The 21245-nt window shown below is 40.1% G+C and overlaps 1 protein-coding gene across 3 annotated transcripts in view; it reads right to left on the reverse strand.

The window, feature by feature from the left end:
• The window catches only part of LOC122066912 (5'-nucleotidase SurE-like), a 39047-nt gene extending 20806 nt beyond the window's left edge, over positions 1 to 18241 (reverse strand). For all 3 annotated transcript variants that reach the window (XM_042630741.1, XM_042630738.1, XM_042630739.1), the window contains exon 1: positions 17840 to 18241. In XM_042630741.1, coding sequence (XP_042486675.1) covers positions 17840 to 17964 — 125 coding nt within the window. In that variant the 5' untranslated portion in view covers positions 17965 to 18241. The remainder of the gene's footprint in view (positions 1 to 17839) is intronic.
• Positions 18242 to 21245: the final 3004 nt, after the last annotated feature.

Below are 21245 nucleotides of genomic sequence, written 5' to 3' on the forward strand. Positions count from 1 at the left end.
AATCAGTAAAGAGTATATTAAGCTCAAAATATAAAGGATGTACAGGATTACATCTGGGTATTCCCAGATGAAACAACAACAACAACAACAACAACAACAACAACAAAGCCTTATTCCAACTCCCAGATGAAACAATACAAAAAATTTATACTAAAGGACTTGTAACTCCACATTCAGCATGGCCATCAGCAGAGCACAAGAACCTCAAGATTTGACCAAAGGATCCACCTTTAGCATAACCATTAGCAGCACACATTAGCTAAATGGAACAAAAAGATATTAAACACTAGAATGCCCAAAGATCATCAACCAAAATGGTAGTGGGGTCTATCCAAACCATCCCATATTGCATCTTGATAGACAAAACTTGGGTATGATGACCAATAACAGGAGTTTTTAAGTCATAGCACATTTTTTTTTCTATGGAATCTGTAATCACATTTACTTCCTTGTAGTAATGGGTAATCCGCCAAGAAATTGAATCAAGAAAAATCTGGAAGTAAACTCATTGCTACTGAAACTTCCATGGTATAGTCCCATTAAGAATAGAGGTAACAACAGTTGCTGTAACTTGATTTTCTCAGAAAGTCCTCTCCCATGACCTGAGTTATGGCCGGCGTGCCCCCCTTGCAGGATAACTCCTCCCCCACCCCCTGCTATCTCCTCTCCCCCACCCACCCTGTCTCCTTCCTCCTCCTCTTGGAGTGCCCTGGAACTCTCACTTCAAGTCCTCTCCCTCCGCCCCGTTTTGAATGTCTCCCTCTGCATTTTGTCACTCTTGCCAACATCAATGGCTCCCGTGTGGCGGTATGCCCCAAGGGGCTCCTTGACTCTGAGGCTTCCCGTTGGAATCGTTCTCATCTGGGACAATTCCTGGAGAAATGACCCCCCTTCCATGTAGTGAGGCTTTCCCTGTTGAAGCAATGGTGTCCCGTTGGAATGGTCGATGTCTTCCTTCTAGACTATAGGCTTTTCTTGTTCAGATTCTCGGATGAAAATGATCGTCTCAAATGTCTCGAAGGAGGGCCTTAGCTCGTCAGACGTTCTCCCATTTTCCTCAGACCTTGGCGGCGTCAACTTCTACTCAATCGAGTGGACTTCTCCACCATTCCAATTTGGGTCTCCCTCCCCGGGCTCCCTTTGCACTTTTGGTGTGAGGCTGGTCTGAGTGCGATAGGATCCGTATTGGGTACTCCCATTTGTTCTGACGCTCAAACGAACAAAAAAAAAAGGCTAGCTTATGCCAGAATATACGTTGAGGTGGATGTAACGGCAGAGCTTCCCCACTCGATCTCCATCTAGGATGGAGAAGATTTAGCCTTCCAACAGCTGATCTCGGTATGATTGGAAGCCCCCCTGTGCACTGGTTGCAGTCTTTGGGCAAGATTCATTTTCCTGCCCTCGGAAGCCGACCTTGGTGAGAGGCGATGCCTTGCATTCAGAGCTATTGGCATCTGCTAGGATTCGCGATCGATCGATGATGTCCCAGAATCGATCTCATCATCCCCTTCGTCCTACGGCTAGAGGGAGAGGAAGGAGAGGCCGTGCTCGTGTCCGCAACCCCACTAGAACCACCGCAGCTATAGCTGCTTCCTCCGCTGACCATCGCCATAATATCTCTCCAATGGTGGATAGGGCTTTACCCGATGGTCAAAACAGGTTTTCCATTTTGGCCGAAGTGTCGGGATGCCTCAAAGAACCAACCCTGGCTGCGGGAGGCTATGTTGACGTGCGAACTCCATTCCCTGTCGGACGAGATTCAGAGGATACCGCCACCTCTTCTCAAACCTGTTCCTCCTCCGATGAAGACTCAAACCACTCTACTGGCTCGGAATCCGAAGAGGGATCCTCGGACATAGATAGAGACAACTCCAACTCTGGTTCTGCAGTGTCCAAGCCTCCTTTCTCGAGGTCGCCATCGCCGCCTTCCCCTTTGAGGAGGGATTTTCCCTCTTTTCCTGTGGTGAGAAAGGAAAGCTCAAATAGGCCTTGTGAGACACGTGATACCCCCACTGATGCCTCGTCATCCTATGGCAACGACTCCACTGTGTTGGCTCTTGTGGACCCTGATGAATCAGCTAGGCCTACTTCCCCCTTTGATGCGACCAGGCCCACCCCCCTCTGTCACGATGAGGCCCTCATTCAGGCTAACCCCCTTAATCTTACCCATCTGCCTTCGGACTCTTCGGCTCAGGCTCATATCCAACACCAGACCCAGAATTCTCATACTATTCCTATGACATTTTCGAACTCGGGCTTGGATCCTCCAACCCAATCTGGGCTGTCTTCTTTGCCCGACTGCCTTATCGGCCACCCCAAACCAAAGAAAAAAGGTCACCGTCCTACTTCCTCCAAAGTTGTTGGCACTCAAGCTGATCCTTGCTGCATCATCCAACAAGCTCGCCCCTCTGCTACTCCTCATCCTTATCAGAGAAGAAGGAAGTCCAGGCCAACGCTGGAAGTCCGTGACACTCCTGTGGTGAAGTTGTTGCCCCCGCCCAACTGTTCCTAATGTCCCAAGGCCTAATCTGGAATACCAGGGGCCTGAACTCCCCTTCTAAACACTCTGCCATGCGAGCCCTTATTAAAGAACTGAGATCCTCCTTTTGCTACCTGCTTGAAACCCATGTCAAGGATTCGGCAATAGCCAAAATTGTCTCCTCTATTGCCCATGGTTGGCTTTTCCTTTCAAACCACTCCTCCCACCCCAATGGTCGTATTTGTTTCTTATGGGACAACTCCAACTTGAATGTCACTCTTCTCTCTTCCACCTCCCAATACCTCCATATTTCTATTTCTGACCCTGTAAACAGCTCCTCATTTTTCCTTACTGCCATCTATGCATCCAACAAGGCGACTGATCGAGAAATCCTCTGGAATGATATTAGACACATTGCAACTCAATTAGGCCCCCTCTCTTGGGGGATCTGGGGGGACTTCAATGTAGTCAGGTATACCCATGAGAAGCAAGGAGGGGGAGTGATTGACATATCCAGTGTTGAAGCCCTAAATGCATGCATTAAAGACATTTCTGTAAATGACCTCAGATGGTCTGGAAATAAATTTACTTGGAATAACAAAAGATCGAGGCAGACCCGTATTGCCTGCAAGCTTGATATAATCCTTGTTAATGAGGCCTGGCTTTCCAATTTCCCTTCCTCCCATGCAACCTTTGAGAACCCAAATATTTCCGACCATAGCCCCATTTATCTTTCCATCCACCCCTACACCTCCTTTGGCCCAAAACCCTTCAAATTTTTTGACATGTGGACCTCCCATCCAAATTACCCCTCCATTGTGAAAGAGGCTTGGAAGTAACCGGTTAATGCATTCTCCACCCCTCTTTTAGCCTTGGCCAGAAAGCTGAAGAATGTCAAGCTTGCCCTCAAAGCTTGGAATACTGACTCCTTCAGGAACATTTCTTCTCAAGGTAATGTTTGCACAAACAATCTCTCATCCATGCAGATTCAGTTGCAGTCTGACCCTCTAAATCACTCTTTGGCTGAAGAAGAGAAAGTTGAAGCTGCAAACCTCTCAACCCTCTTGGCCCAAGAAGAGAGCTTCCTTAAGAAGAAATCTAGAATTAATTGGTTGGAGCTAGGTGATACAAATACAACTTATTTCCATTGGTCTATGAAAGCTAGAACCAATTTCAACTCAATTCTCAAGCTAACTACTTCTGAAGGAATTCAGGTTCACAAAGTTGACGAGATAAAAAGTGAGGCGGTTGGCTACTTCAAGAACTTATTAAACCCGGCTTCAACTTCTGGCTCCTAAATTCCAAATGGCATCTTGGATAAATCCATCACTAGGGCTATGTCTGATATGCTTTTGACTATCCCTACTGATGAAGAGATTCAAGCTTCTATCCTTTCCCACAAGGCTAATAAAGCCCCAGGCCCGGACGGATTCAGTATGGGATTTTTTTCCTCTTCTTGGGACCTCATCAAAGAGGACGTAATCAAGGCAATAAAAAGTTTCTTCTTCAATCCAAGTCAGATCAAAGGAATTAGCCATACTTTTCTCTACCTCATCCCTAAGAAAGAGGGGACTCATACTGTAATAGATTTCAGGACTATCTCTTTATGCAATCTTCTTTACAAGTTCATTGCCAAGATCCTTGCAAACAGACTTAAGCTGGTGGTTGACTCCTTGGTCAGTAATAATCAATCGGTCTTTATTCCAGGGAGGAGTAATGTAGGAATAGATTTAACAAGTCAAACTAGACCCAAACTGTAAGAACCTTCAAACCAAAGAACAACGATAATAACCAAGGTAGAACAACAATACCACAGATCAGAATAAAAAAGAAAAAAACAGATCTGTAACTCAGAGTTTCGAATCCAGAAACTGAAATTTAAGAGATCAGAATATAACCCAGGTTAAAGGACTAAATCAGATATAGGAATAGGGTCACAACAGATCATCAATTGTGAATAAACATCCACAAAATTCAGGAACAGTCAGATGTATCTATCGATCTCAGAAAACAGAACCGATTAGGTCAAAATATCCAATAATACTTAGAACAGATCAGCAGTGACCAAATAGGAATAAATCAGCAGTAGTATTAGGATGATAACAGACCCAAATCAATATTAGACATAACAGAAAACAGAATAAGACTGTCCAACAATCGAACCAGATTCTGTCCTAGTAAAATCACTACAGGACAAAAATAAGGTGATTTTTGATAACTTGCAATTGACAGCTCAGATCTAGCCCAGGTTTGGATCGAGTTTCACACTAATAGGAAGGAAGACTCGATCAAAGTTTCAGCCTAATCTGAAGGCTGCAGGTAGTACAGAGATCAAGTAACCAATTGAGACTTTTAGAAGGATTTCTGGGCAGAAATTGAAAGATAAATACCTGATCTGTGTAGCAGTAGTATAGCCTTTAAATCACCTTGAATACTTTAGAGAAATTGAGGAAGATTGATAGAATAGTTGAAGAGACCTCTTGGACTTCACACCGCAAAGAGTCGTTGGATCGAACACCAACCCATCACTGTGATCAGACACACAGAAGTTCTCTTGCAAAGAAAGTAGCAGTAGCAGCCATGTATTTGTCAAAATCGTGGCTCATTAAAAGAGCCATCATCTTTATTTATAATAGTGATAGGGGTTACATAAAATAGAAACTAACTTTAGTTTCCAAAAACTGAAATAGGAAACTAAAAATTAGAAACTCAACTAGTTACTAAAACTGAAAATAGAAACTTGCAAAATAGAAAGTCCTTTAGTTGCTAAACTGAAAATAGAAACTAACTTATGACTGAAAATTAGAAACTAATTTAAGACTTCAAAGTAGAAACTAAATTACTAACTAAATGACTAATTAGTAAGCCCATCAGCGGCCCAAATCGTGGGCTGACTTGGACCAGATCTGGGTCGACCCAGTCAGCCATTTGGGTCGACCTTGGTCTTGGTTCTCCTTGTGTAAACCCTTGGTACTGCATCAGCTCTCCCCGGCTTGAAAACGTTCGACTCCGACGAATGGATAAGGGACATGTAGCACTCATACAAGTCGGGATCAAGCCTCTTGAAATCATCAGCATGAATCCAAGTACAGTCACTACGGGGACGGCCTTTCCATTTAACAAGAAAAGTGTGATAACCAGTGCCACGGCGGGAGGTCTTGTAATTATCATCCAAGACGTCTTCAATAACTTCAGAAGTGGGTGGCTTCAGTTGGGGCAACCTCAGCATGTGCTCCGTGTCTCCATCATCAGTATGATGTCCAACATAAAGGTGAAGATCAGCCACATTAAACACGTTGCTTATGTTCATGTCATCAGGCAGCTCAAGCACATAAGCATTAGGTCCGATACGTTTCAACACCTTGTAAGGACCCATCTTTCGTGGATGTAACTTGGTATTGACACCCGTTTGAAACCGTTCAGGATTTACTCGAATCATCACCATATCCCCGGGTTTGAACTCCACATAACGCCAATGACGATCAGCAGAAGCCTTATACACCTCATTGTTCAAGGCAATACGCCGTCGGAGATTGGCATGCACCTCAATGATATGACGTAAGAACTCATCAGCTTCAATACTAACTCGAGCCTGGGGTGGGAGTGACATAAGGTTAATAGGCCGCTTAGGTTGGACTCCAAGCAAGATCTCAAAAGGAGTACGATCTGTTGTCCTATTCACTGAGCTGTTGTAGGCAAATTCTGCAATGTCAAGAATAGAAGGCCATGTCTTCTCATAGTCTCGAACCAAACACCTCAACAAGTTTCCCAAGCTACGGTTCACCACCTCTGTCTGTCCGTCTGTCTGTGGGTGAAATGCAGTTGAAAAGTTCAGTTTTGTATTTGTCTTCAACCACAATGTCTTCTAAAAATAACTCATAAACTTAACGTCACGGCCAGATACAATACTAGTTGGCAGCCCATGTAGTTGTACTACTTCCTTGAAGAAGAGCTTTGCAACCTGATAAGCATCAAAAGTCTTACGACAAGGTATAAAATGAGCCATCTTAGAGAAACGATCCACAACCACCATAATGGAATCATATCGTTCTCTAGTAGGGGGTAGTCCAAGAACAAAATCCATCCTAACATCAAGCCACGGTGCATGAGGAACAGGTAGTGGAGAATATAAACCTGTGTTCTATTTTTCCCCTTTTGCCAACTGACATACACGGCATCTCTTGATCACATGATCGACATCCTTTGCAATGTCTGGCCAATAATATCGATCAGTCACCTGTGCAAGAGTCTTATCTTTCCCAAAATGTCCTCCTAATCCTCTTCCATGTAACTCTCATATGATGTGATGACGTGGGGAAGAGTTTGGGATACAAAGCCGCGTGCCAAAGAACAAGTACCCATCATGAATAGAGTACTTTAGGTGCTGCCCACCTTGTTGTAACTCCATAAAGACAGTGTTGAAATCAGAATCAGATGTATACTCACCTAGTATCTGATCTATGTTAATAACATGTGTTGAAAATGTGTTAAGTGTGAGCACTTTCCGGCTAAGTGCATCAGCCACTGTATTCTCTTTTCCCGCCTTGTACTTCATAGCAAATACAAACCCCTGCAAGTAGGCTACCCATTTGGCATGTCTGTGGCTAATCGATTTCTGTGAGTGAAGGTGCTTCAAGGCCTCATGATCAGTGTACAAACTGAACTCCTTACCAATGAGGTAGTGTCTCCAATGGCGTAGCACTTGGACGACTGCATACAACTCCATATCATAAGTCGAATAGCGCTTCTTGGCCTCATTCAATTTTTCGCTATAAAAAGCGATGGGGTGTCCTCCTTGCATTATCACTCCTCCTAGCCCAACATGTGAAGCATCTGTAGCTACCTCAAATACTTTGTCAAAATCTGGTAGGCGTAGGATGGGTGCCTCGGTCATCTTCCTCTTCACAAGAACGAAGGCTTTGGTCGCTGCAGCTATCCATTCAAACTTCCCTTTACTCGACTTCATACATTCAGTGATGGGTGACATTACTGCACTGAAATTCCGAATAAATCTCCTATAGAAGGAAGCCAACCCATGGAAGCTACGGACTTCTGTTAGAGTCTTAGGTGTGGGCCAATCAGTGATGCTCTTGATCTTCTTCGGATCAGTTTCAACCCCCTTTGATGACACTATAAATTCAAGGAATACAACCTTGGGCAGCATGAAGGAACACTTCTTGAGATTAATGTATAACTTCTCAGCACGGAGTACTCTCAAGACTTGCCTCAAGTGATCCTTATGCTCTTCTTGGTTCTTACTGTATCCAGAATGTCATCAAAATAAACAACCAAAAAGCGACCAATAAAGGGACGAAGGACCTGTGTCATCACCCTCATAAAAGTACTAGGTGCATTTGTCAGGCCGAACGGCATGACTTTCCACTCATATAAGCCATCCTTGGTCTTAAAGGCGGTCTTCCACTCATCCCCAGAACGGATGCGAATCTGATGATAGTCACTCCTCAGATCTAACTTGGAAAAGACCTTTGCCCCGGACAGCATATCCAACATATCATCTAATCGTGGTATAGGAAACCTATACTTGACTGTTATCTTGTTGATAGCACGGCTGTCCACACACATACGCCAAGAACCATCCTTTTTTGGCGTGAGTAAAGCTGGTACTGCACAAGGACTTAAGCTCTCCTCAATGAAGCCCTTCTGTAGTAACCCATCCACTTGCCATTTCAGCTCGGCATGCTCAGTAGGACTAAGTCTGTAAGCAGGAAGGTTAGGAAAAACCGAACCAGGTACCAAGTCAATTGCATGTTGTATGTCTCTCATGGGAGGCAACTCATCTGGGAGATCATTAGGGACTAAGTCAGAAAAATCAGACAGGAGCTCTCTGATAGGTGCACTATACGTTACCTCAGGTTGGGGGGTGACTTCCCTAGTAACAAGTGCCATAATCATTCCAGTCTCATGACTTGTGCGTAAGATCTGTTTATGGGAAATAGTTAGCAACTCCTTTGTGGGCAGAGCTAATACCTTCTTCTCATTGTCAATGCCCTTCTGATTTGACCTTAATGATCTCTTCCGCCGTATTTCAGCCGGCACATTTACCGGATAAAAAGTTGTAGGAACACCCTTTCACATAAAAGTACACAGATTCTTCTTCCCTCCAACCATGGCATCATTGTCATACATCTAGGGACGACCAAGTAATACATCTGTGAGTTTCATTGGGATCACATCACACTAAACTTTCTCTTCATATAGGTAAAGTTTCAAAGGAACTGAGCACCTCTTGTTCACCTCTAAGGTATTACCATTCAGTAAGGATACCTTCTAAGGCTGAGGAGTGGGTCAACTTTCAAGGTTGCTTTCTTCACAAAGGCTTCCGAAACAACGTTGACACAACTGCCACTATCAATGATAATCTGACAAGTATGCTCACCTGACTTCATACGGCTGTAGAATATGCAGTTACGTCTCCAATCCTCTCCTTCGGTTTCAGCCACCAATATGCGAGTAACAATATTTATTCCCTAGGTATCATCCTCATTAGTGTCTTCCAAATCATAGTCATATCCATCATCATCATCATCATCTAATGGGTAGGGATAAAGAGCTGACTCATCCTCCTCATTGGAGTCTTCAACCTCAGCTACTACATTAACCCTCTGCTTATGCGGACAAGACTTAGCAAAATGTCCTATCTCTTGACAATGGAAACACTGTACCTTACTACTACCTGTCATGGGTGCCTTTCCTTTATGATCAGCTCGTGGAGGAAAAGTGGATTTTGGAGGTGCTGAGCTACTAGGTTTAGTGGCTGGAAAATTCTTCTTTACCTCCCCAGCTTGGAAACCAAACCTTCTAACTGGCTGTGCTAGAAGCTCCTCTGCTCGTAGGGCCTTGTCAAAACAATCCCTCACTGAGTGCACTTCAACAACTCCGATACCCCTGTTGATTTCAGCTCGCAATCCCAGTCGAAACCGAGATAACAGTTGCCTTTCATTCTCCCTTATGCCTGTACGAGAATTAAGTGCGTCAAACTTGTTCATGTACTCGGCAACAGTCATAGACCCTTGACGAAAAGAGTTCAGCTGGTCTTGTATGCGAGCTCTGAAGTTGCGTGGCAAGTATTTATCTGATAACTCAAGCTTCATCTCCTCCCAACTAGTAGGTTCTCTACCACGGTCTTCTAACTCTAGCTCATAGGTCCTCCACCACTCATGAGCAGCCCCAACTAGCTTAGCACGAGCAAGTTTCATCTTCCGTTCCTCAAGTAACTCATAATAGTCAAAACAGTCGTCTAGTGCCACTACCCAATCATAGAACAATTGGGGGTCATATCTCCCATCAAACTCCTTCAGATCGAGCTTGACCTTCTGTGAATCTCCAGAATACCTTGGTTGCACGGGACGCTCAATCTCAAAATATCCTCTTACATGCTCTTCAAAAGTAGGTTGTGCTACCGGAACCCTCTGTGGTGCTCTTAGATTAGGGTTTGCTCTCCTGTTAGTCAACTGAGCAACCACAGTCATTGGAGTGTCCACTTCGGGTGTTGTACGTGAACTGCTAGTAGGCTGTTGGCGTGGGGTCTCTTCATTCAACAACCTCGCATCCAATTCAGCCTTCAATACAGCCTTTAGTTCAGCTCTCATATTCTGTATCAACTCCATAATAGAAGCTAAGGTGGGGGTGTTGTTCTCAGCCATGCTCTGATACCACTTAATGTAGGAATAGATTTGACAAGTCAAACTACACCCAAACTATAGGAACTTTCAAACCAAAGAACAACGATAATAACCAAGGTAGAACAACAATACCACAGATCAGAATAAAAAAGAAAAAAACAGATCTGTAACTCAGAGTTTCGAATCCAGAAACTGGAATTTAAGAGATCAGAATATAACCCAAGTTAAAGGACTAAATCAGATATAGGAATAGGGTCACAACAGATCATCAATTGTGAATAAACATCCACAAAATTCAGGAACAATCAGATGTATCTATCGATCTCAGAAAACAGAACCGATTAGGTCAAAATATCCAATAATACTTAGAACAGATCAGCAGTGACCAAATGGGAATAAATCAGCAGTAGTATTAGGATGATAACAGACCCAAATCAATATTAGACATAACAGAAAACAGAATAAGACTATCCAACAATCGAACCAGATTCTGTCCTAGTAAAATCACTACAGGACAAAAATAAGGTGATTTTTGATAACTTGCAATTAACAGCTCAGATCTAGCCCAGGTTTGGATCGAGTTTCACACTAATAGGAAGGAAGACTCGATCAAAGTTTCATCCTAATCTGAAGGCTGCAGGAAGTACAGAGATCAAGTAACCAATTGAAACTTTTAGAAGGATTTCTAGGCAGAAATTGAAAGGTAAATACCTGATCTGTGTAGCAGTAGTATAGCCTTTAAATCACCTTGAATACTTTAGAGAAATTGAGGAAGATTGATAGAATAGTTGAAGAGACCTCTTGGACTTCACGCCGCAAAGAGTCGTTGGATCGAGCACCAACCCATCACTGTGATCAGACACACAGAAGTTCTTTAGCAGAGAAAGTAGCAGTAGCAGCGATGTATTTTATCAAAATCGTGGCTCATTAAAAGAGCCATCATCTTTATTTATAATAGTGATAGGGGTTACATAAAATAGAAACTAACTTTAGTTTCCAAAAATTGAAATAGGAAATTAAAAATTAGAAACTCAACTAGTTACTAAAACTGAAAATAGAAACTTACAAAATAGAAAGTCCTTTAGTTGCTAAACTAGAAATAGAAGCTAACTTATGACTGAAAATTAGAAACTAATTTAAGACTTCAAAGTAGAAACTAAATTACTAACTAAATGACTAATTAGTAAGCCCATCAGCGGCCCAAATCGTGGGCTGACTTGGACCAGATCTGGGTCGACCTAGTCAGCCACTTGGGTCGACCTTGGTCTTGGTTCTCCTTGTGTAAACCCTTGGTACTGCATCAAGGAGCATCGGGGACAACATTATTCTATGTCATGAAATTGTTAAAGGGTTTGAAAGGAAGTCGCCCTCTTCAGCCACCCTTATGAAAGTTGATATCCACAAGGCCTTTGACTCTCTTAGGTTTTCTTATGGGGTAATTCTATTAAGAACATAGCATGCAGATAAACTGCTTCCCCCACTTATTCAAAGGTAATCCTGAACTTATGAGCATCAAGTTCATCATCTCCGTTAGAAATCTATTTTTTCCTTTCTGCAACTATGTTTGCTTGAGGTTGGTAAGGGGCATCATCTCTAATGAAGTGTAATACTAAATCCATGATGATCTTATCCTTTCAAGGCGTATTAAAGTAAATCTCAAGCCTCCAAAGCCGACCAGAATTGTATAAGTTTATTGGGTAAAGCCGGTAATCCAGGAGTATCAAGTGCATCAGGGATATTTAGAATTCTATTGGTGATCTGGTATGTACTTTTTCAAGTTCCCTTGGAGGCTAACTACTTTGCAGGATTCTCGTCTTCTTGGTTGGATTAGAATATGCTATGGCATGGTAGGAAACCAAACCTCAAGTTTTTAAAGGTTTGGGGATGTTTGGCTAAAGTGGGATTACCGGAGCCTAAGAAAAGGAAGCTAGGACCAAAGATTTGTGATTGTGTCTTTATTGGTTATGCACTTCATGGTACGGCTTATAGGTTTCTAGTCATTAAATCCCTAGAGGGTATTTTTCATGCTAACACTATCATAGAATCTAGAGATGTTGATTGACTTCTTTAAGCATGTTTTCCCATGAGAAAATACCTACTTTTTTTTGCCCCATGAATGAGAGAGGAAGTAAGAGGAAAAAACACATTCTCTCTTTGCGAGGTGCGTAAGACTAGATTCATCAGTCTTTTCATATTTATTCACGTGGGAAAGAAAATAGTGATCTTACTAGTATTGTACCTGAAAGACCTAGTGGTCGAACTTAAGAAAAGCAAGAGGAAAGGAAAGAGACTTAACTTGGGTGATGGCATGTTCAGTTACCTTGTTGGTGATGACCCAATCACATAGCACCAAGCCATCACTTCTCCGGATGTTGTTTTTTAGGAAAGAAGCAATTAAAAGTGAATAAGATTCCATAATTGCTAATCACACTTCGGTGTTAATAAACCTACATCCAAGATCCAAAGTCTTAGACACAAAATAGATTTTCAGGAAGAAACTTAAACCTGATGGATCTCTTGACAAGTTCGAAGCCAAATTAGTAGTTAAAGGTTTCAAGTAAAAGGAAAACATAGACTACTTGGACATCTTTTAACCAGTTGCTAGGATTACAACAACACGACTCTTGATTGCTATTGCATCCATCTATAAGCTTTTTATACATCAAATGGATGTGAATAAATCATTTCTGAATAGTGATTTAGAGGAAGAAATCTATAACTGTCAACATGAAGGTTTCATTGTTTTTGGACAAGAACACAAGGTGTGTAAATTAGTACAATCCCTTTGTGGTGTAAAACAAGCACCAAAACAATGGTATAAAAATTTAATAATGTTTTAAAATGATTTTTATGTTAATAATTTTATAAGTGTGTATAGTAAATTTTATGACAATAGAGGTGTTTTTATTGTACTTTATGTTGATGACTTGCTAAGGCGCTCTTAATGTCTATATTTGAAACGAAGGACATGGGGAAAGCTGGTGTGATCTTGGAATCAAGATTATTAGGAGACAAAATGATGATGATAAGGCCATGAATACACCTTTAGTGGTTGGAGGTCATATTTAGAAGAATAAGGGAGAACTAGTCTCTCAAAGGAAATATTCACCATTAACAAACCAATAATTGTAGCAACGAACAATTCGTGATTGCCACACATCAATACAACAACTTTGCAGTGTTTATCTGGATATCGTTCAGATAAATTTTGGATCTCTCATTTGATGTATATCAATGCCTGAAGAAGAAGAGAAAATTAATGGTCAGAACAAACTGTTCACAAAACACAAGTGAGTATTTTTCTCATAAAGTTTTGGTATTCAAAACAATCTTATAGAAGTATGCCAATTGCCCCATCTGATTTGGAAGGAAGAAGTTCAGGATAGTTCAAGATCTGCTAATCAATTTCAGCAAGATTAGTTTCCTTTTTTGGTTTTCCTTGGTTAGCAAGTTAGTATTATTTGTTAGGAGATATTAGATTAATAGGAGTTTCTAATTTTATATTTACTAGGTTAACAAATAGTTCGTTGTTAGGAAAGTCTATGCTAGTTTCCATTCTCATGTTAGTTTCCTATTTTAATTACTTTCTAATCGTAAGTTGAACTGGCTCCTTTATAAGGAGCTACAATAATCAATTGAAAAGTTAATGAGGATTGAAGTTTATGAAAATTGAGTGTTTACTCATGGCTGAGATAGCTATTACCTTGAGGGGTAAGATGTTCATTCACTAATTCTTCTCCCCCTTCTCAACCCCTCCATCGACTCTTTTCTTGTTTTTCTGTTATTTGTTTGCTGTGAGAGAGTTTTTGAGTGATCAAACCATGTTTGTTGAAGCCTAGAAATACCATCAAAAGACCAGCTTGAAGGCAGCCAAGAGAATAATTGATTTCAACCTTATTGTCAGGGTTTTGAGGAAGATCAACCAAGGCCTGTAGTTGCTGTACTGCAGAGTTTCCATGAAGCTTCCTTTTTCATTCTTCAAGTATAACTTCCTAACCAGCCATCAGTTGAGGCTCATCTTTTGAAGGATAATTGGGCATCACACGAGGGATCTGTGCTCCAATTTGAGGTTCATTTACTCATCTTTTGAGGGCTTGTTGACCCATCTAGGACCTTCATCTACTCCAAGTTTCAGCTCCAACTAAGCTACGGTTTGTGAGATCTCATTATTTCTCCCTATTCAGCCATATTTTTCATATCCTACCTAGGATTAGATCCTTTGTGATTCTAGTCTTCCATTATTTGGTACAAGAGCTATGGCTGGAATGAACTCCAAACAATATTCTTTGAATGATGTGATGAAATCTTTCCAACGGCTTAATGAGAGAATGAACACCATGAATCAGAAGTTTGAAACAATTATAGACTACAATTGCTCAATCAGTCGCTCAAACTACGGTGAACGCTCATTCTAATGCTCAAAGAAGATTTCCACTAGCACGAAGGGATGTACCTACTCGTACGTATCTTGAAGAAGAATATGATGACAACGATTAGTACCAATTTCCCCGTGACGATACACACAAGGTGAAGTTGAAATTGACAGAATGCAATGGAAATCATGATTCTCTTGCCTTACATGATTGGCTGAATGCGTTGGATGATTACTTCCAATGGTTCTACATGTCTGAGGAAAGGAATGTCCAACTTGCTATCACCAAGCTTACTGGTGATGCTAAGGATTGGTGGAAAGCTGAAGAGATTAGACTTATCCGGAGACAACAAGAACCCCGTAATTAGGAGGAACTCAAGTTACTACTCTATGAGAGATACCTTTCACCAACATTTCTACGTCATTTCTACGACATGCTCAACACTCTTCAACAATGTACGATGACTGTCGAAGAATACATTGACAAGTTTTACGATTTGCTCTCACGAACAGGTGCCTATGATGAGGAAGAGAAGTTGCTTATGTCTCGATTCAAATTGGGACTAAGACATGACATCTGTGACAAAATCGGTGTAGTCGAGCTTACATCCTTAACAGCTTCTATTGAGAAAGCTTTGGAGACGGGGGACAATGCTCAAATCATTCCCTGTCCCTACCCACCAGTTCATGATTCTAAGGTCAACATAGCTCACGGCAAGGCAACCATTGTTCCAAACAAAGTCCCACCAGCCACGGTCGATAAGGCCCTTGAAGCCAACCCAAAAATGCAAGTACACAAGCCACAATTTGATGATGATTTGGTTGCCAACACCACCATTGAAGACAATGATGAAGGTGCTGAAATTGAAGTAGCCAAGGATGATCGTGATATTTGTACTCTTGAAATAGTTTCCAGCACTGAAGAGCACCTTGACGAGCCCAAGACTGAAGGTGAGCAAGAGCAAGTGGAAGATGAGCCATATGATGATCCTAAAGACACCTCTGAAGATGTTGAAGTTGAGCATATGGACTATATCATTCCCTCGAAGTATCTTGAAGACCATCAACCATGCCTTTATGATTACATTTATGTGATCAAGGAGTTGCCTGAATTTTTCTATGGGATGTTGATGGACATACACCATGTGGGTTTCTTCTTTAAACTCTACAAAATTCGAGGAAGAATTTTTCTAAGAGGAAGTGAGTTGATATAGATCAATGCTTGAAGAAAAAGAGAAAAAAAGAGTCAGAAAACAATGTTCACGTGAATAGTAACACATGAACAATATTTTTCTCAGAAAGTTTTGGTGTTCAAAAGGATCTTCTAGAAGCATACCAACTGTCCTATCTGATTTGGAAGGAAGAAGTCAGGATAGTTCAAGATCTGCCTATCAATTTCAGCAAGATTTGTTTCTTTTTTTGGTTTTCTTTGGTTAGCAAGTTAGCATTATTGTTAGGAGATATTAGATTAATAGGAGTTTCTGTTTTTATATTACTTAGTTAATAAATACTTCGTTGTTAGGAAAGTCTATGTTAGTTTCCATTCTTATGTTAGTTTCCTATTTTAATTATAAGTTGAACTCACTCCTTTATAAGGAGCTGTTGTAATCAATTGAAAAGTTAATGAACATTGAAGTTTATGAAAATTGAGTGTTTACTCATGGCTGAGATAGTTATTACCGTGAGGGGTGAGATACCCAAAACCTAAGGGGTGAAATGATGCCCATTCACTAATTCTTCTCCTCCTTCTCAAACCCTTCATCAGTTTTCCCTCTTTTCTTGTTTTCCTTTTATTTGTTTACAACGAGAGAGTTTTTGAGTGATCAAAGTAAGTTTGTTGAAACCTATAAGCACCATCGAAAGACCAGCTTGAAGGTAGCCAAGAGAAGAATCGATTTCAGCCTTATTGTCAAGGTTTTAAGGGAGATCAACCAAGGCCTGTAGTTGAGTTTCCATAAAGCTTCCTTTTTCATTCTTCGAACATAACTTCTTAACTAGCCATCAGTTGAGGCTCATCTTTTGAAGGATAGTTGGGCATCACACGAGGGATTTTTGCTCTAAATTTGAGGTTCATCAGAGGCTGAAATCTCAAGATATCGAAAGTTGTCAAAAGTTTCCTAATTCATATCAACAACATAACTCTCAATTCAACAATCGGAATTGGCTCATCTTTTGAGGGTTTGTTGACCCATCTAGGACTTTCATCTACTCCAAGTTTCAGCTCCATCTAAGTTACGGTTTGTGAGATTTCATATTTCTCCCTATTCAGCCAGATTTTTCAAATCCTGTCTGGGATTAGGTCCTTCGTGATTCTAGTTTTACATTATCATTAGTCATTATCCTTATATTATACAACAATACATTCTAATACACAGCTAAAAGATCAAAACAATTTGGTCGGGAATAAGTAATCTCCCACAAAATATTTACATATTCATCTGCAATGCAACTTCAATGAGACTTGTATAGATAAAACAAGTCCCTTCCACATGTGTGCAAATTCATGGAGATACAAAACAACAAATTGTGCGAAAAACTAATAACGCAGATAAATCAAATTCCAGCCAAATCACAAAAAAGATAAACCAATTTTCACATGAAAAATCCTTCGAAGATGAAAGGGAAAACCCACGGGACCTACCTAGTCCAAATATTTCTTTCACTATAAAAATAATAGGATTATAATATTTCTATCTAGTTAAACTAGAAAACTCATTCCTGGATAACCACACCAAAATAATAAGTGCATATACAGTACTCTCACCTCAATACAATCCACGTACTAGGAATAGAACACCAATATTACTCCATTTTTTCCTTCTTTTCTCGCGGAACCACTGTTTCAATGCTCCGTAACGAAATAGAGAATGAATGAGAGATACATTTCCCTCGCCGCCTCTACTCCTTTATATCAATGATAGACATTGAGAGTGAAAGTCGGTTTTGGAAACCGCCTTCACAAAGTAGAAGACTGGTGGGTCCCTCCACGTGAGGAGGAACCAACAATTTGAAGGTTATTGCAATCAGTTCCATTCGTGATTGAAGAAAAAGAGAATTATAATGATGCAATGATTGAATTATATGTCTCTCTTCAAATTCAAATTTTTTTTTCCCTAATTGCACAACCCGATGAATACAAAAGTAAGAAGCACTACTGCAAAATTATATCGAGATCTCTTCCTCTACAGTCTTCAGAATCAAAGCATAGTAACAGTAACGAACAGTTGATCGAGACCAATAAAAGGAAATTTTCCATTAAGATTTAAGACAGGAAAAAAAATTAATAATAATAATAATAATAATAATAATAATAATGACAACAATGATCAATCATAGAAGACTTACGAATCAGGAGCGCAGACTTGAACCTCGTAAGAACCAGTTGAGACCAAGACCTGAACTAAAGCTCGTAATCCAGGCCCATCGATTCCATCGTCGTTGGTCACCATGATCCTTGGCCGGTAATCCATTACAAGGAAAGCTAAAATTTGAAAAGACGAATTGGAGGAAAATGATGATACACAAACAAGATCAAGTTCCCAAAGCTATCGTAAATAGAGATAAGAGATCAGCTTTGGGCGTTTTGACTTTTCAACGAGCAGAGAGGGAAATTTTGAAGTGGAGAAAGTTCGCAAGAAACTGGACACTGAACTATGACAACCCGCATCTCTATTTTGCTGACGAAGGACCATTTTCGTGAATTTGTTTGTTTTTTATTCGATGGGACATTGATTTGATTCTTTGTTTGTTTCGATCTGTTTGGCCGTGCCCTACCACGACAAGGATATATATCATTACCTAATCTTAATGTAATCTGACGTGAATCATAACCTATCCTTAATCTAATCTGACGTGAAGCTTACACTGCATCTGACGGCGATGGAGACCGGAATCTCGGCCAAGAGTCACAGATTTTTATTTTTATTTTTTTTATTTATTAATTTTTTTTTAAATAACCAAGGTGTCCCACCAGTTTACGCGCATCTCAACTAACCATCGGGGAAAATAGCAAATCGTAGATACACAAATGGGGAATGAGATAGTATGTCTACCCATACAATCCCTAATTCGTGCTAACTAAGGGTGTCAATCGGCTTGATTCCAGTTATTCGGTTAGGTTCCTAGTGATGATAAGGTGGACAAAATCGAATCGAGAAGTGACTCAATTCCGTATTTAGATACTTAAACCGATTCAATTCGGATTGGTATGGTTTCAGTTCTAATTCGGTTCTAATATGCAGTTTTAATTCAATTTTTTACCTCTGGTTTTAATTCGATTCCACTTTTGGACCATGACTTTGATGGACCAAAGGCCATAATGGGCTCAAATTATGGGCCTTATGGTCATTTTTAACCCCAAATTTATCTTGGCATGTAAATATGTGATGATAAATTACAAAAAACACTTACCACCTAAAAAATCTCTCTTAATGATACTAGGGCTTTTCCATCTTTTTGGTTTTAAGGGCAATTCGGTTCGATTTCAATTCAAACCAACGGTTCTTACACCCTAAATAGAAACTAAGCTGAACCGAAGAACATAAATTCGATTCAGTTCGATCCGATTAATTCGACTCAATTTCATATTCGATATTCAGTTTTGATTTGAAATTAACACCCTCAGCCCTAACCATTTGGGTAACCCACATTTAAAAAAAAAAAATAATAATAATAATAATAATAATAATAATAATAATTTGGGGAATCATCTGTCTTTGTCAAATCCTTTTCCAGCCATGGTAGAATCATATCCAACGGGGATAACGACACAGAGAATCTGAAACATATCTCACCCTAAACTTTCTGCACCTAAAACTGAAATGAAAAATGTAACCAAGAGAACGTAATCACCATAATCACGTAAGTACCCCCTGACTTTGACTTAAATTATCCGAATTGACAGATTCCTCCCCTTCACCCCTTGCCTTGACGGAGATAGAATCTGCTGCTTGTACGATCACCTGGTCGTACGAATTAGGGATCAACACCTGTCCCACTTTCTGCCATTACAAGGATAGAGAAGGGTATATCTGAGAACAAAAATGATAGGTGTTGATCGCTAACTCGTACGACCAAGTGATCGTACGAGCAGTAGATCCGTTCTCCCTTGATGAGCCTAAAAGTTAATTAATCATGTGGTTTGACACTCTCGTATGGTGTGCAAGGTTTAAAAACTCAAAATCAACTAAATCGGTCCAACTCGGTCAATATTGAACATTAACTCGAACAAACTCGGTTTTATTTGGTATATTGAGAACCAAGGTTAATCAGTTCCGATCAATTTTAACCCGAATATTTGAGTTGCTCATGAAACTTGGATTCAATAAAAGTCAAGGTCGAGACTCAAGATCCCAAAATTCAATAGCTAGGGGCTACAGATTTTGGTCCCATGAATCAATCGATTTGAATTGGAATCGAACATGATTGATTCTTATTTTGGTAATCAGATACAATCGATGCATACCAAGAAACCCTATAATTACTAAGTTTTCATATTCAATTTTGATTCGATCCCTCGATTCCATATTTTGAAACACTGGATAGGGGGTACAAGTGTACAACATCTCTAGTTTATCACCAAACATCACTAAATGGACCCTATTTGGCAGTAATGTTTAGGTAGAGGGTAACTTTTGATATCATATCAAAGTTGAAGGCGTCTTTGCTAACAGTGGGTACAACATCTCTAGTTTATCACCAAACATCACTAAATGGACCCTATTTAGCAGTAATGCTTAGGTAGAGGGTAACTTTTGATATTATATGAAAGTTGAAAGCGTCTTTGCTAATAGTGGGTACAACCACTGTTAGTTAAAACGCGTTTAAAACGCGATTGCGTTTTTTTGCCGTTTAAAATGCGTTTTCCCATATGCTATTATACAATACGGAAAAAAATAAAAAACGGCAAAAGAATCCGTTTTAAACACTTATCCTTTTTTTAAGGGTAAAATAGGAATTTTATAAAAAAAAAAAAAAAAAAAAAAAAAAAAAAACCTATTAGTAAAAGTGAAGAGTGAAGACAATATGCTTGGTTTTTGGTTTTTAACTTCCATACCATCTATAGGAAAAAAATCTCATCTTCTTATAGCCCATTGGGCTATTTTATCTTGGGACACCCAGAGCTTTTGGAACATTAAATGCATGTATACAAGTAATAATCTCTTAAATTGCATGAGTATACTACCATTTTTTTTATTTCATTTTTTTGAAAACTACACGTTTAATACTCGTACCATTTGTTTTCATCTGTTTGCCGTTTCCTGTTTTTTTGTCGTTCCCATTTTAACTAACAGTGGGTACAACATCTCAAGTTTATCACCAAATATCACTAAATGGACCCTATTTGACAGTACTGTTTAGGTAGAGGGTAACTCTTGATGTCATATCAAAGTTGAAGACTATCCTCGTTGAGGAAAGTGTGATCCTCATCTCCCATCTGAAGCTTTAGTGCCACATACGAATCAACTTTTTAGTGAGATTCGGAGATTTCAGACCGTCAATCGGAATTGTCTTTCACCGTTTTACTTCCTCTAATGCTAAGCATCCACTCACAATTTGTTGGTTCCAACTGCCACTGATTTTCAAAAGGTTGTTTAATCGAAGCTTAAAAGATTAAGTTTTCCATCACCTGCGAGTAGAGAAATCTATTTTTTTTTTTCACGGTTGGTGTTAAGAGATGTAAAGGGATAGAATACAAATTAGACATGATCAAGACCAAATATCCCTTAATTAGATATGAATAACCCTAAAC

The sequence above is a fragment of the Macadamia integrifolia genome, unplaced genomic scaffold (genome assembly GCF_013358625.1).
Source record: "Macadamia integrifolia cultivar HAES 741 unplaced genomic scaffold, SCU_Mint_v3 scaffold263, whole genome shotgun sequence".
Classification (NCBI taxonomy): domain Eukaryota; kingdom Viridiplantae; phylum Streptophyta; class Magnoliopsida; order Proteales; family Proteaceae; genus Macadamia; species Macadamia integrifolia.